This window comes from Larimichthys crocea, chromosome XIV, assembly GCF_000972845.2.
Source record: "Larimichthys crocea isolate SSNF chromosome XIV, L_crocea_2.0, whole genome shotgun sequence".
In the NCBI taxonomy this organism is placed as follows: domain Eukaryota; kingdom Metazoa; phylum Chordata; class Actinopteri; family Sciaenidae; genus Larimichthys; species Larimichthys crocea.
The window spans coordinates 4748330-4764038 of record NC_040024.1 but is presented as its reverse complement, the minus strand read 5'-3'; the positions used below and the strand labels follow the sequence as shown (position 1 = coordinate 4764038).

Sequence of the window (15709 nt, the reverse complement as noted above, 5' to 3'; positions counted from 1 at the left end):
TAGTAGATGTAGTGTTAGTGTTTGTGTTCATACCCAGCTCCAGTCATGGTCTCTGTGTTGCTTACAACCAGGCTAACCACCTCGGTGACGTCCACCCGGCCGATGGCTGATGGGCTTCGCTCGCTCTCATAGTAACTCAGGAAGCCACCCTCCAAAGTACACCAACGACGGGACATGTCTGAAATAGAAACATATGATCCTTTAGTGTATTTAAACAGTCAAAAATGAAGCTTTTAAATGTTTTTATTTTAACTTTAATAGAACAAAAAGAGACCAAAGTACTTCTTTTTCCAAGTTTTGGTCTCAAACATCAGATTTAAACACTTGGACCATTCAAATGTTCTAAAATGTAGAACCTACTCTTTGCTTACGTTAGCCTCCAAAAGCTAATGGTCCTACCGAACCAGGTGCATTCAGACAAGATAAGGCGCCATGGCGAATTGCTGCCGGGCTTCCCGGTGGTGTGTGAGTCTACTGGGGGTCTATTTGTGATTAACTTAATGGTGAAATAATCAAGAAATAACTTGCTCGCTCGCTCTCATTCAGTATTTATGTCACTCAACCACTGCTCGCTCTCTCTTTCTCAAACCATCGGACATAAAGCAAATTATACGTCTTTGCGGCGTATACTGTGAGCCAGACTCAGATTTAGAAACTGGATACATGAAATAAACAAAGCCAGAACAGAGTTTAGAGTTTAGTCCATGAATCCACCTGGATAGTCTGAATGTGGAGAGGTTTGGACCGATCTGAGTGTCTAATTGGCGGGCTGTGTTTTTTTTTTTCCTAAAGTTGGATCTGGTTCAACTTCAAGTTACATAGTCCTGTTTTAAGCAGCATGTAGTTAGGCTTCAGCATGTGTCCAGTCTCTATAAGAAATATGGAATATTGTGGAAACATTTTGTAAACTGATCTGTTGCTAATTTAAGACAATTTATAGCTGCTTTCCGTATGTACCCAGAATCCTCCAATATGTTTGGTGCCTCTATTGGATTACTACTGTAGAGCCATGAATTTGCATACTGATAAAATTGAACAAATTGGCTATTGTTTGTTGAGTCAGAAAAATTAATTAGAGCGTTGCTATGTTAGTGATTGGTTTGTGAACAATTAGCACCACTCCAATACTATTTAATACAGCTAATGACTCTCCACAAGCTGAGACAACATGACCAAGTTCAGAGATAAGACGCATGTGGAGGTGCGACAGTGTCATAGACCCTCACTTTTCTTCTTCTTAAGGCTCAGAAACCAAGTTGTTTTTTGTCCAAAGCCAAACCAGTTCAAGTCGAGATTTCACACTGACATCTTTCCAGAATCAACATCCAAAAAAAACAAAGATGGAGAGACCAGAACATCCATACTGTAATGAGTAAAAGCACAGTCTAAAGACAGCCAAGCAGACGGTGGCCTTTATTTCCAAATCAACAAAAGAAGATTTGGCACCTCGCTGCTGAAAACCTGCCGATTTAGTTTGAACTTTAGGATTGCAGACAGGTGACTCATTTTTCTGTCCACTGGAGGACAACCGAGTCAAGCATACTGCATGTGAGGGCACGCGCACAGAAGTGGAAGAGTTAAGACGACCCCGAGTGCCGAGCAGATTTCAATCAACAAGCGTGATCTCGGTGGAGAAGCTGGAAAACATACAGCATTGTCTTTCATGATTGTCTGACTGTGCGATTTACATAGCCAATGAGCATGAAGTTCATGAAAACATACCTAATTTTGGATTTTCAAAGTCGCCGTGCCATCTGCTTTTTTGTTCCGCAACAAACACACGCACACACACACGCACACGTACACAAACAGCACCCCTCTGCACCCCCTGTCGCTCGCGACTCCAAAGTTTCCACTGTATCCATCTCATGAATATGCTAATTGTGCATTCCTCTGCCAACTGTGTGTGATGTTTCTGAAGGAACAGATATAGTTCCAATAAAAAAAAAAGGAAGTGTCTACAACTGGCTGTTAAAAGAAAAAGGATGTGATAAGCATAGGAAAGGAGGATGTCAGTTGTGCTCTATTCACCCCTGCACTGCCTCTCTGTATGGCTCTCTCTGACTTTTTCCTTTGTCTTTTCCGTCTCGAATAAAAAAAAAAACAATTCGGACGCGATTCTGCACACAGCTTTAAAAAACTGCAAAACGACTAATATCTTGTTGCCTGCTGTGGCATTTAAAAAATAAAAAAAATGCTGTTCTTCTGACCCCACTTTGCTTCAAGAGAGAAAAAAAAAGAAAAGAAAACAGTACAAGGAACTGAAGAATCATCATCTCTATCTGAAACCGGCAGCAGTTTTGTATGTGTGGAAGTCTTAGTGTGTGTGTGCGGGAGAGAGAGAAAGAGCGAGTGGCTGACTCTGGTATTTAAAGTCATTACCAATCCAATCTATCTGACAGGACGCACTGTTGTCTTGGTGACAGAAAAGATCGTAATGCACTTCACTTCTGTTGCAAATGTGTCCCTGGATTGCTAAGGTTTTGCAGAAAATGTCATGTCCATCATTTCCCACCGGAGAGTAGTTAAGTTCTTGTTTTGTGCTATATTTTCCTGTAAATTTGCCTTCCCTCCCTTCTGTCCCTCCTCTAACAGGATAATAACTCAATGGTTTCATTTGTACCAACCTTCAAACAATCTTTTAAGAGGCACAATTACTTCCTAACAGAAGTCAATTGCTATCATAAAGTGCCAGAAAGCTGTGATGCCACTGATTATCGAGACATTTTGCTTTCTAATGGGTCCTGGGGTTGCGGAGTTTAGGTTATGCATGGTTGAAACAAACAGGTCTTGTCCAGGGTAATGGTTCAATCCCTGGCAACACACGCATTTTTTTTTTTTTGCCAATCTAGCAGCTTGGTTGACTGGATGGATCTCAACTATCAGACATTTTGTGCAGACATTCATAATCCCCAGAGGATAGAACCACCTAACTTTGGTGATCCCTTGACTTTCTCTGGCACCGTCAGATTGACATTTTGTTCTTTTGTGAAATATCTCAACTATTCGATGGATTGGCCTTGAAATCTGGTACAGCTGTTCAGTACACGGTGACCAGAAGATGAACCCTAATGACTTTGGAGATCTACTTTTTTTTTGTAGTGTTCAACATTCAGTGAAATATCTATGAGATGAATGGTCACAACTGTTTTGTTTTCCCTCTAGACGCACCAGCAGGATGGTGTTGGTGGTTTTTAAGTTTAATGATTTGACAAATGTTGGATGTAGCATTACAGTATGCAACTGAAATTTTTAATTTGTCCAATACGTTGGTTTATCTATCGAAGTTTGGTTTTCTTTCTAAACAGACTCATAATCTTGTTTTCTTGGTTTACAAGGGTCAAAGCCCATTAACAGATTAAATTTGTGACAAGGGATTGCAAGTACTTAAATGGGTCTTTAACCTTAAAGTGTTGGAAACTACCACCGCAAACCAGTACTTAACCTTAAAGTGTTGGAAACTACCACCGCAAACCAGTACTTCCTAAAGTTGGAGTCGTGCAGTAAAAATCCCAAATACCCAAGATGAAAAAAAAAAAACATTTCTGCTACACAAATGTACTAGATGATTAATACTGGACAATTCTACTTCTTTAGGCCTCTTCAGGATTCAAAAAGATTTAAAAAGAATCAGTCTTTGATTGAACATGGAGTAGACATCCAGTGACAAGGAGTCGCAAGAGACACTACTTCATTTCGAGGGTTCAAAACGGCTTTGAACCTCTGGTCAAGGTCATGTAAAATCCCAAAGGGTATAGGACTTGAAGTATGTAAATGAGGGGATTCAAATGTCCTAATACGTCAGAAATATTAATAGATCTCATTTTGATATTGGCACATGTGGCGTCTATCTCCTTGAACAGACAACGTCTGACAAAATCTTTTATCTCCGCCAGAGAAAAAAATGTTTTTAATTTCCTCTCAAGTCCAAGGAGAAAGCATTAAAAATCCCACTGTGAATCTCAGAAGCAAATTGCTACGGGATCCTGGGTCCAGACAGTTTAGACACATGAATGGGTTCACTACTCGACCAAACAGTTTCTGAAGTATTATCCTAATAATGGCCAGCAAACCCAGAGGAACAGATACTCACATAAGGTCTTAGTATGCTGGGGAAACAGGAGTTCGGAAAGTATAGGGATTAAAGCGGTGCCAAAAGGTGTTGGGAGACTACAAATGTTTGACAAATGTAATTTCAGATACAGTTATCTCTTCTGGGTTTGAATTGTGAACGAATATAGGAGATTCAGTAGCCTGAGACGAAGATAGAAGAGGCTATGATGACAGGAATTAGACATTTTCATGGAGGCCTAGAAGTAAAAGAATAAATCAGACCAGACAGAAAGTTGTTCCGATATAACCCAAGATATAACACTTCCAGTGGTGTGGCTGCCATTACCCTACCATAATGACTGCAGAGTAAATGTGGAATAGCTGCAATGGGTTTTACTCAGTCGAATGTAACTATTATTCAGCTATGTTGGAATTCCTAACACAGCAGTGAATGTCTTTGGATCCCCTCAAGATATTCCACCAGGAAACTTTCTTTATCAAAAACCTGCACATCACTGGCTTCTTTGTTTGTGGTTCAGCATTTCCTTAGCGGGTGGGATACCACTAGCTTCTGCACAAGCACCAGCGCAATGGGGGGAACAATAGTGCTTGATTTACAATCAAGCAGCTGCGTCCATTGCCAGCTGTTCCCCATACACAGCAATGGCCCCGCGGCCCAGCCGTTCTCCACGGGAGTCCTCAACCAGCCGCCAGAGACAACGCTAGCGGAAGCCAACCGTGGTACATGGCTCCACCAGCTAAATTGGGCCAATTAGCTTGTACGCCAAGAGCGCTCCCTACATAGTATTTTCTAGACTAGATGTGGAATCTCTCTTTTTTTTTTTGTATCAACTCTTCTCTCACTTTGGCAATTTGTAAAATTCGCTAAATGCTCCAAGCACACGAGACGAGCAGGTTGATTAGACTAATCACGTCATCAATACGGCAATTAAGCCGTCTTATTGTTCGTTGACTCAATGGACCAAGTAAATGAATAACATATTTACTCAAATGTTTTGACTCTGATTGTGTCTGAAGCTTGATTTTGTAACCGCACTCCTCCAGATTTACCCATCGTCACCTCACCATTTCGGTATACATTGAAAAAAAAAAAGCAGGCCATGCCCCTTCACACTAAATCACCCTTTTCCCTCCCTCCCTCACTCTCCCACCTCTCCCCCCTTTTCCGCCAATCTCCTGCCTATCTCACCATCAGACTAAAATATCTGTGATGAAGACATCTGCTGGACAGCTTGTCAGGGGGCTGAAAATGGAAATCGAGAAACTGAAGGGATCTGAACGATCTGTCTGTGCCAGAATTACAGCCCACTTCATTACAGGGAGGAATGGATAGATATGGCATAAGATAAAGAAAGAAAAAACACTATCTGCCATGTATTTCTGGCCTAAGCAACAGTGGTACTTACTCATTTAGGCAAGCAGAGGCACAATAATATGAGCAAAGATATTCCCAAAAATCACATTAGATTAAGATAAATTGTTTAAATAGACTTTGTGTGCTCCTCATAAAATATAAAACAGAAAAACATAAATGTGACTGTGCTTAGAAATTCATCATTTAACATCCTTTTTTAAAAAAGAAACAAAACCACAAAGAAGATGTGGTTTATTATCAAAAACTTGTCTCCAGCTTTGTAGATGTAAGTAATTGAATGTTCATATGGACTTTTGGAGATTTGTGTCCTCACTAAAACTGTAAACTTAAGACTCTCTCTTCTCTCCTCACACCGCCTCCTCTTTCTTTCTCTCTCTCTCTTTCTTTCTGGCAGTTGTAAGTTACATTTATACCAGAGTGCATCTGATGAGGAAAAGACAAAACTAATCAGAAATTAGGGGTGCCGATTTCCGGCTGCCACTCACCGTTTCAGACATTAATGGTCTCTCTTTTCATCCCAAGACTCTCACAAGCACCAAAAAGCATGCACACACTTTTTAATGTGGAAGTGGCATGAGTCACTCTTCAGACCACACAGGTTGGGGGGGGGGGCTTCATTTACTCTAGAATCAACTGCGTAAACCTCATCTGGAGCAAACAGCTAATAAAGTGGAGCCATGCTGGAGGATAAACCAGTTAAACCTTGATATCGGCACAAAAACAAAATAAACAAGGCGTACTGTTTTTCTAACCCTAATCTATATTCCCGGCAGCGTCTCACTTCTTTTTTGCTAAATGCTAAGCAAGCACAGTTTTTCATTTCATTATGGTGGACTGGCACAATGAGCCCCCACGCCACCTCTGTCAAAGCCATTACCAAAATTGCTTGCCAAATTAATTTATGTCGTACTCTGAATTAAGCTCCCATTGGTTGAAGCATGAAAGCCTATTGGAGTTGTCTCCAGACCAAAAAAAAAGGCTTAAGATGCTGTGGCGGAGTGCTTTTATTAAGCCCTCAGCACAACCTATGAATTATTAAGAACTTTGGTGTATCTATAGACCATCAAACCATTAGCCTGGGAGCGAAAGGCATCCTGGAGTACATTCAAAAATACCTCATCCATGCTCACAAAGTCCTGACAGCGCTTACTCGTGATTGAAGAAGTTGGTACGTATAGAGTTTTAAACCCAACCCCCCTTGAATTTTTCAACAGCCGCAGCTGCAGTTAAAGCACCATTAAAGCACAAAAGCCAAACTCGGTACCGCTCTCTATAATAGATGAAATAACAAGGTATTTATTGGCCGAAAATATTACAAGCACTTATCTGACAGGAGACAACTCTGGAATAGTGCCTATAAGTGGTACAGACTGCACAACAGTGACTAAAATGGACCTCGACAAAAACTTGTAGTGTTACTCCATCTCGAGCAGTAAGTGGAACAACGGATCACACGTTGCCAAACCAAACGGCTTTTAAACGGACATTCACTTTTCTGCAATCACGCGAAAAAGACACTTACCTACCTAAAGCTGCTCTAATATTAATCATCAATGGTTAAAATACTATAATCGCTAATTCTGATTATTATTACCCAACATCAGTTCACCTCATTTTAGTGTTTTTCAGCTCATTGTTTTGGTTGTACTGACCAAAACTATACTGCCAAAGTTAGCAACTAGCTTTTGAATATAGAGGAGCATTTAGCAGCTAACGAACAAGATACTTCTCAAAGAAGTGGGAAATAAAAGAGGTAAATCACAGTGCATATTGGTCGTAAGGTCCAACATTATAAGGTGATAACATGTCAATGTTGAATTTAAAGCTTGTTTCTGCTGCCCCCAAGTGGCCAAAAAATATGAAGTCAGCTTTAAATTGATTTGTTTTGGAAATCAAGAGTTGAATTGTGAAGTTTTTCAAGGATTTATTTGGAACATTTCAAGAACACTCTCTTTTCACTAACCTTCACATAAAGTGGTTTAGATAATCAGGTAAATCTTATTTCTAATCTGTGTGATCATCTGTTTTTTTGGGGGGGTTTTTTTACAGACCTTGTTGTAGTGAGGTCACCATGTTTCTAAGATCTTAGCAGTACATTGGTAAGTAGAAAATTATCATAACTACCAGAAAAGATGGCCAACAATGATGAAATAAAGTCCCAAACTGCAACACATTGGGATTATCTATTCCAAATTAAATGAAAATGAATTCCATTTGTACAAATAATGAGGATTTCAAGAGACCCTGGTAGGAATTTTCCTCAATCTCCACTAAGGGGCAATTTCCCCAGACCTCAGCCCTGTTCATTAGCCAGCATGTACAACCACCAATGAGAGCAGAGCATGTGTGGGGTGATGGAAATGGAGATGGATGTCTTGCTCGATACACAGGAGTTCCAACTCATTCAAGTGGCAGGTAGCTGCAAGCTGTCAAGACACCTTCTTTCCCCCTATTTCTCCACCATCACCCCCATTCTCCATCTTATTCCCCCAACTCCTCAATAACCCCCCTTCCCCAGGGGCAGCATCCAAAGCTGGCTCCTTCTCCTAATTACCCATGGGCCCAGGAAACGCTCCAGCTGTTTGGAGAACTGGGACCATTGCGGAGCAGCAGCAGCAGCAGTTGAAGAGTTTGGGTGTGAAATGGAGCCTGATTTAAAGTTTTAAACTGCCTTGGAAGACAAAGGAGGGAGAATTCGGAAGTTTTGAATGTAGCACCTCTCCGGTAGAATTAGAGAAGATTAAATTCTTTTATTTCGTTTTATTTAAATGTTTGTAACATGGCCCTAATTTACCCTGTACTTCCATGGAGTATTCACTGCTGGGTCATCCGTGAACATACTTCTGTCTGACAAGTATTCCCAGCAGGCCGACACAGAACACATTTGAAAGACAGATCCATTGATCGTTTTGACTGGACTGTTTGGTGTACGGATTAAACGATTGGCAGCTCGACAGCTGACAGACTGACACTGATTGATCGATCAGCGCTTAACTGGAGTAGACCTCTGACAAACACATAGTTTAAATTGCTTACAAATGGATTGATGGATTGATTGGCCTTGCCGGAGGTTTTGCAAAATGGCATTTACACTCACCATCTCTTCCGCGGCGGTCCAGCGTTGTCTTAGCAGAGCCCGAGGAGATGTAGAGGAAGCCATCCATGAAGAGGGAAGCGTCAGAGAGGGAAGTGTTCTCTGACCACTGCTCCAGTCTGGGGAAATCTACAAGGAGGAGGAGGAAGGGGGGGAAGACACAGTTGATGAACAGGGAAATGGTTTTCCCCAATGAGAAATGAAATGGTGGCAGTGCACCAATCTGATCGCTCAGTTGCAAAAAATATAATTTTTACCCTACTTGACCTCCAGTGAATCCTAGCAACGAAAACTATGTGTCATTTTGGAGGACGGCTTCTAAAATAAAGGTCTATATAGACAGCTTATGTTGTCGTAGGCCTGGTTAATATTTCATAATAACACCACAATATGAATGAGTGTCAAATTTAAGCTAAATAATCAGTTTGATGTCTGTACTCCACTTATTATTATTCATGCATAGACAAAAATCTTACACAAGCTTACATTTGCTCAGAATCACTCATTTGGAAAACAAAATTAAAAATATAATATATAAAAAAACAAAAATTATAATGCAAACAGCTTTATATCCTAATGGTGAGATTCCACTGGGAATATTAAATCATCAGCCATGGTAGCAAATCCGTTAAATCACGTGCAATGCCACAGACTCTGTGGGGACACGCTATAATGGCTGTATTACTGCAGCAACAGCTTACATTAACTAGATATGATCTGTCAATATGTCAATCATTCTCCCCATACCAGTGTCATATAATACCGCAAATAGAAAAAATTTATCCCAGATGTGAATCGAGCCTTATATCCCGCTCGTATATACGGAAAATACACAAGAACATGGATTAAAGTTCTCCCTTGCTACGACGGATTTCCATCATTTAGAGAACCAATGTAGAGAAAGAAAATGGGAGGTTGACGCTTTTATTGGCAGATTGTCACACTCTACAGCCAATGGGATTGCTAAAGTTGACTGCCACCAACTGAAACGCAATGACAGCTGGACATTTTAACATGGGGACTTATGGAAATTGACTCGTTCTGTACCCAGCCTCAAGTGGACGTTCAAGGAACTGCGGTTTTTGTAAACCTCTACCAGCTTCATGATGAACCTGAGCTCTGACCTCCACGTGGACAGGATTTCCCCTCGATGAAGCTCCACACTAGAATCTATTTCTCCCCCCTTAACAGCATAAAACACGATTATACAAACAGCTGCTTATTTAGTCATGGGTTTTGACGTCACATGGTCGTTCTCTTGCAATGTCAAAGATAAGATGTTCTGAGAGCGTTTCGAAGCACAAGCCTTCATGTACTGTATCTGTTAAAAACGAGTTTTACGCTCCGTCCTCTCTTCATCTTTGTCCATTTAAATGAAAAAAAAAAAAAGCCTTCCTCCCTCATTTTCCCCCTCTGCTTTTCTTCTAAACTCCCTCTCCTCATCTTTTCTTGCTAGCTTTTAAGAGCTCCCCACATTCAACCTTATCGTTCTCAAATTCAATTAGCTTCAATTCTGAGGTTCAATTTTCTGCCGGGGCCTTGGCAATATCTTACAGATTTTATCTTCGCTACCTCCAGCTCTCTCATCAGGCAAGGTAAAATAACTTTAATTGAAACCACTTTTAATTGAGGCGACATTTCCACCCTTTACTGACACCACTGCACCACCGGCGCCTCATCTCAGGGCCACGGAGAAAAACAATCAGTTAATTTAACCAGACAGCTTCTTTGAAATGTGTGGATTGTGTCAAACCAATTAATTCTGTTCATATGCACATTATTAATCTAAATTACAGTGAAACACTATGAATACAGAAACATACAGTATTATTCCAAGAAATGAAGTCAAATGGATTTTCTACATAACATGTAAGCTCCTAAATGAAATGTTTTTACGGATGATTATGACAAGAACATAAAGCCCATTATGAATAACATTTAAATCATCTAAGAACGTGGGTTCAAATCTCAATGTCTCTCTGAATTTAAATACCTAATAGTAAAGAACTGACAATACATGAGACAGACTGTTATATCTCTATATTTTTTACTGTGTCTAACCCTTTAATATCTCTTGGAGAAGCCGTTGTGCTGACACTGACAGTATCAAGAATGAATATCATGTCTGTGACGTCACCCACACGTTTCTGAAGAGAACTGTTGGCTGGTGGCTCTGGACGTCCCCATGCTGGCAGTCCTGCCTTTGCCACCTTTTATCAGCGGTAGCTAGCCAATGCGTACTTATTCTGTCAGTTGACTTCTTAATGTTTACAGCTGACTTATATTAATGACAAAAATGGTTTTAAATGTACACTTGATGGTTAAATAAATTCAGGCAAAAGGTTAGTTTCTGCGCCACCTGAGGCTTCCAAAGTCAGTATAAATAACAGACAGTGTGTGACGTCGCCCACAGGTTTTTGAAGAGTCGTTTTCAACCTCAGAGTGTGGTGGCAATGACGTCACCATCTTCTGCCTCCCGACTAATCTAAAAATTCAGCAAAGGCTCGGATCATCTGCGGATCTGAGGCAGGCCAAATAACGCCTGATTGCTCAAACAAATTATCTGTAACAGCACTCACTTGTCAATCAAAGCGATCACGCTGTTAATTATGCATAACTTTAAGCCTTAATATAATTTGAACAGGTGAGTTATATAAAAATTCAGCCTCAGTACAGTTGTCATGAATGGGGAAATTATCTATAGAGACCAAAACAGTTTTTTGTACCAGGCTGTAAACATGTTTATTTCTGCTGTGAAGTTGGACATTTTAACATGGGGATTTATGGAGACTGACTCATTCTGTAGCCAGCTTCAAGTGGACGTTTGAGGAACTGCAGTTTTCGGCACTTCCACATTGGTTTCATTTAATAGTTACGGAGGTTGCCGCACTAGCCCAACACTAAATCACAGCTGTACTGGGGCAAGATTCTTTTCCCAGGTGTAGTTTTTCTTGTTACATCAAAATTGTGTTTTAAATTTTGTATTTGAGGAACTTGTTTTGTTTCACATGGAGTGAGCTCATTTAAATCTGTGTAGGTTGGCTATAAAAGTTCCTCTGAAGAAAACAGATTTTTAGTATTTTGCACCTTAGTACTGGAAAAAAAAAAGCTACTAAATTAATTAAAGTTAAAGAAGCTCGTTCCTCTGAACTACTTACTGATATCTTTAAAACTTGTGAATATTTTAACAAGTGTGTCTCAAATGCTTTGTGTGACTCAACTGTCATCTTGTGATGTAGTTAATGTAATTGGCTCTCAGGTCTACCTTGTAAAACAGATCTTGATCAATGAGGTTTTGTGATTAAATAACAAAGTGACGATGGATCCCCCCCCCCCCGAACATGCTTCTTATAAACGAAGAAACAAGCCTCGGTCTTGCTGGTACCAATCAAATAGACAACGTCATATCTGGCATGATACAGGCGTTTTAATGCACTGTAGTCATTTCTAACAAGTGCAATATATTTTTGATGTGATGCCAAGGATGCAGAGCCACAATCACGAGCGGGGTCAGTTTAGTTAGCGACATCTGTAATCTAGCTTTGAATCTTACGCGGAGAATGTGTCTGCCAATAGCGGCGTCATAAATACATGCAATGTGACAGAATTTAATCAGCAAACTGCAGGGAAGTGAGTCGAACACACACACACACACACACACATTTCCACTACTCAGGTTGAGAGAATGTAAATAAGCCAGTGGCTTGATGCTGTATCAGTTGTAACAAGGCTCTCCTCTCTGTGAGCCTTCGAAACAGTCCCTCTGGGCCCCTAAAAGCTGGACTCTGTTAAGATGGGACTGTGATGTCTGTGGGGGCGGCAGTTGAGAAGTCTGGCCTGTGCTGATTGGCTCAGTCCCCAGTGAAGGGAGGTGACATGACAGAGTGCTCAATTAGCCATCTGGTCGCCCACGGCAACGTCCACAAAGCGGTCCCCGACAAGCAGTGGACAGTGGGGTAAATCAGAGGCGACCACGCGCACGCACACACGAAAAGATAACACAAAACCGACTAACATATGCACGGCGGGCGTCGATAACGTGCACGAGTCGGCTCGAGATTCAAACAAAACGAGAAGAGTCAATTTACAAGTGCTCAAAAACAAAACACACACAATCATTCCTATGATTAGAGGAAAGAAAGTTATTTATTTATTGAGCCGTTGAGCCAAAGGACACACGCATATACACAAACACTTTTTTGCCAAAAGCTCTCTCTTCAAAATTAAAACCATCCACATGCAGACTCTTCACCAGAGGGGAAAAAAAAAAAAACGCTTTAATTAAAAGAAACTTTAAAAACTCTCTGCGGCTGCTCGTGACCTCCTGACCTTCTAACAGTCGACTGTACAGCGTGTGCATCGCTTAAAAGCATAAACAACGTCAAACGAGCGCTGAAGAAACTGGCAGTGCCTTGCGATATTGCAAACAACAGGGCGGGATTGGAGACCCCAGATGAAACGGGGACTCTGATTTAGTGTTTGTGTCTAAGTGTGTGTGTGTTCATCTTTTTATTATCCACACAGAAAGCCTGCCGGATAAATTTTTAATGTGCCGCGAGATTCGGAGATTCGAGGCGTCAAGGATGCTAGGGGTGGCAACAATAAAACTTCTTTGCCTCCAAATCCATGGTGTGTCATTTAAGAAGAAGCGGGATGATGTCAACAGCGAGAGGCATCGCTGTTTAGTTTGGTTTTTACCGTACAGTGGCCTCTTGGGTGGAGTGAAGCGCCGCCATAAAACACAATTTACATGTTTACATTGTTCTGTTTACAGTTTAGGGATTAGCTGACGCTTTTATCCGGAGATTTACAGTGAAAGAGCTGGCAGGGGTTTTACTGCCTCGCTGTAAGACACACACACACGAGTTGTTCGGGGCAGAAATCAAAATCGCAACCTTAAAGCCACAATTTGTAGAATATTTATGAGTTTAGCATCTTACAAATAGTGTCTAATGGCCTAAAGTTCTTGTTTGTGGAAAAGTATGACAATCCCAGGGAATAAATAAATAAATGGCACTGTTTGCTTCGAGTTTTTGTGTTGCTACCATCACTGGGAGGCGCCACAGTATGGAACTGTACATAGAGCTGGATACTAGTATACTATAGTATAGTATAGTAGCAATACACTTAATATTTTAACATTAACTTTTTACATTAAAATTGATTCAATGACAAACTCACAGAGAATTATCCTCTTAGCTCCACTGTGCGTTTTAGCACCTTTCAGCTCGTTGTTTTGGTTTTCAAGCACGCGACTTTACTGTTTTTGTTCCAACGCTCGCCTCATTTTCAACCGCAACATGGATCTGTTATTAGCTTTAAAAGCACAGATATGTTCTTGAGGGGTTGGTGGACCAAAGCAGTGCTAGAAGTAGAGTGACTAATGCTGCTTAACCACTGTTTGCCAACACATTCACCATGAAAAAGATATTAGAGTTCAGATACACGAAGCAACATGTTGGGAATCCAACAGTTTCTGAAGATCCTCACGTCTGATAGGTGTATATACTTTGGATAAACAAGTCTATTCGCCTGTGTCGGTGTATTGTTAGCGAGGCTAAGTGGCAGGTGGCGCTCGGTTGTTAATGTTACACACCTGCAGTGTTTAAGAACCAATTACCAGCTCATCTTTGCAGCCAGACGGAGACCAGAGAGGCACCGGCACAGAGTGACAAGTTCAAGCACTGAAACTTCTTTTTTGTGTGTGGATAAACTGTCCTCGTGCGCCAAAACCGGTCCTCTGTGAGGTCCATTTAGTCCACAGATGTTACAGCAACACTGGCAACACCATCAGCTCTCTAAACCTGCTAAATCAGCCAGAAAGGTTTTGGATATTGACACATGAGGCGATTTCTAAAACTTATTCAGCTGATGCGAAAATGACTTCCAATTTAGTGAAGACGTTGATTACTGGGGACAATATCAAACCCACAACTTCCAGACTGTGCTTCCTTATGCGCTATGGCTGTAAATTAGCATTCAACACAGATCAAAGTACAGAATTTGGTGTCCGGTGTCATATCCATCACCATATTCACACTGGCAAGTGACAGGACAGACACTGGTGACAGCTTGGTTAGACATGAGCGGTGCCAAGATAGATTAAGTTGAAGAAGATTTGACTTTGGCAGTGTATGTTCTTTTCTTTTTTTTAAATTTAGCATAACCAGTGCCAAAAAAAAAGCCAGTCTATTTACCGCAATTTGACACCAAGGAAAATATACTAGGGTCCAAACAAAACTTTAAAGAGGATCTTATACTATATACAAATGTTTGAAAGTTTAATTTTTATTCATGTGGCCTATTTAGCCTCTTGAGTATAACATATGGGAATATACTGAATATAACAAATGAAGAAGGGACCTAAAAATATACAAAAACCACCGCAGTGGAAGCCTTTGACTACGAGGGATAGATCCATCATTGAAGCTGCCCTTGGGGGTTTCGAAAATGCGAGGAGACACTGCCTCCGAGAGCTGCCACTGGCTTCTTTTTTTATTATTTTTAATGCAATCTAGTATGGGGAGATGTAAATGAACATGCTCCGACGTTATCCCCGGGTGCTTTGGGGGCGAGCAGGTGTGGGCGGGAGACAACGAGGGTCCGTCGAGGCCCACGTGCATGCACTCATACGCGGAGAGAGAAGGGAGCTAATGAAGTGGTTGTGCCTCTGCCACGAGTGGATGTCCATACGCTGGGGCTACAAATGAGCCGCTGTGGACGGTTGGAGAGGTTCTGGGAGAAGCGGGCTGACAGCTTTGTTTTGATACGCTATATTCAGGGGAGATGGTGTTTTTTTTTTTCCTATTTATATTTTCTTTGCAAACTGGGAACGCGATTCACACTGTGAAGTGATGCAGCGGCGAGGTTTTCTCCACACAAAGAAAAAAGATACTCCAATTTAGACTTTAGTTGTTACAAGTGCGGATTGTTCCGCGTGTCTGACAAATGTTTATTGCTGGCTTATCCCCATCTCTCACTAGGGGGATAATGAATTTGATGTTTTTGGTCGTTTCATTCAATAAGAGTTTAGAGCGCCACGCATGTGCTGGCTGAACGAAGGCCTCGGAGTGCACCCTTGTTGTAGGTTAAAATAAAAGCAGAAATACTAAGCGCATAACGCCACGACAGCAGACACGTGTACTTCGGTTACCCCCACATGTTTG

At 41.2% G+C, this 15709-nt stretch overlaps 1 protein-coding gene across 4 annotated transcripts in view; it reads right to left on the bottom strand.

The window, feature by feature from the left end:
* Nucleotides 1-15709, bottom strand: part of arap2 (ArfGAP with RhoGAP domain, ankyrin repeat and PH domain 2) — a 125604-nt gene that overhangs the window by 37363 nt on the left and 72532 nt on the right. For all 4 annotated transcript variants that reach the window (XM_027287736.1, XM_027287735.1, XM_027287734.1 and 1 more), the window contains 2 exons: nt 8547-8672; nt 34-178 (listed from right to left, as the gene is read on the bottom strand). In XM_027287736.1, the coding sequence (XP_027143537.1) occupies nt 34-178; nt 8547-8672 (271 nt within the window). The remainder of the gene's footprint in view (nt 1-33; nt 179-8546; nt 8673-15709) is intronic.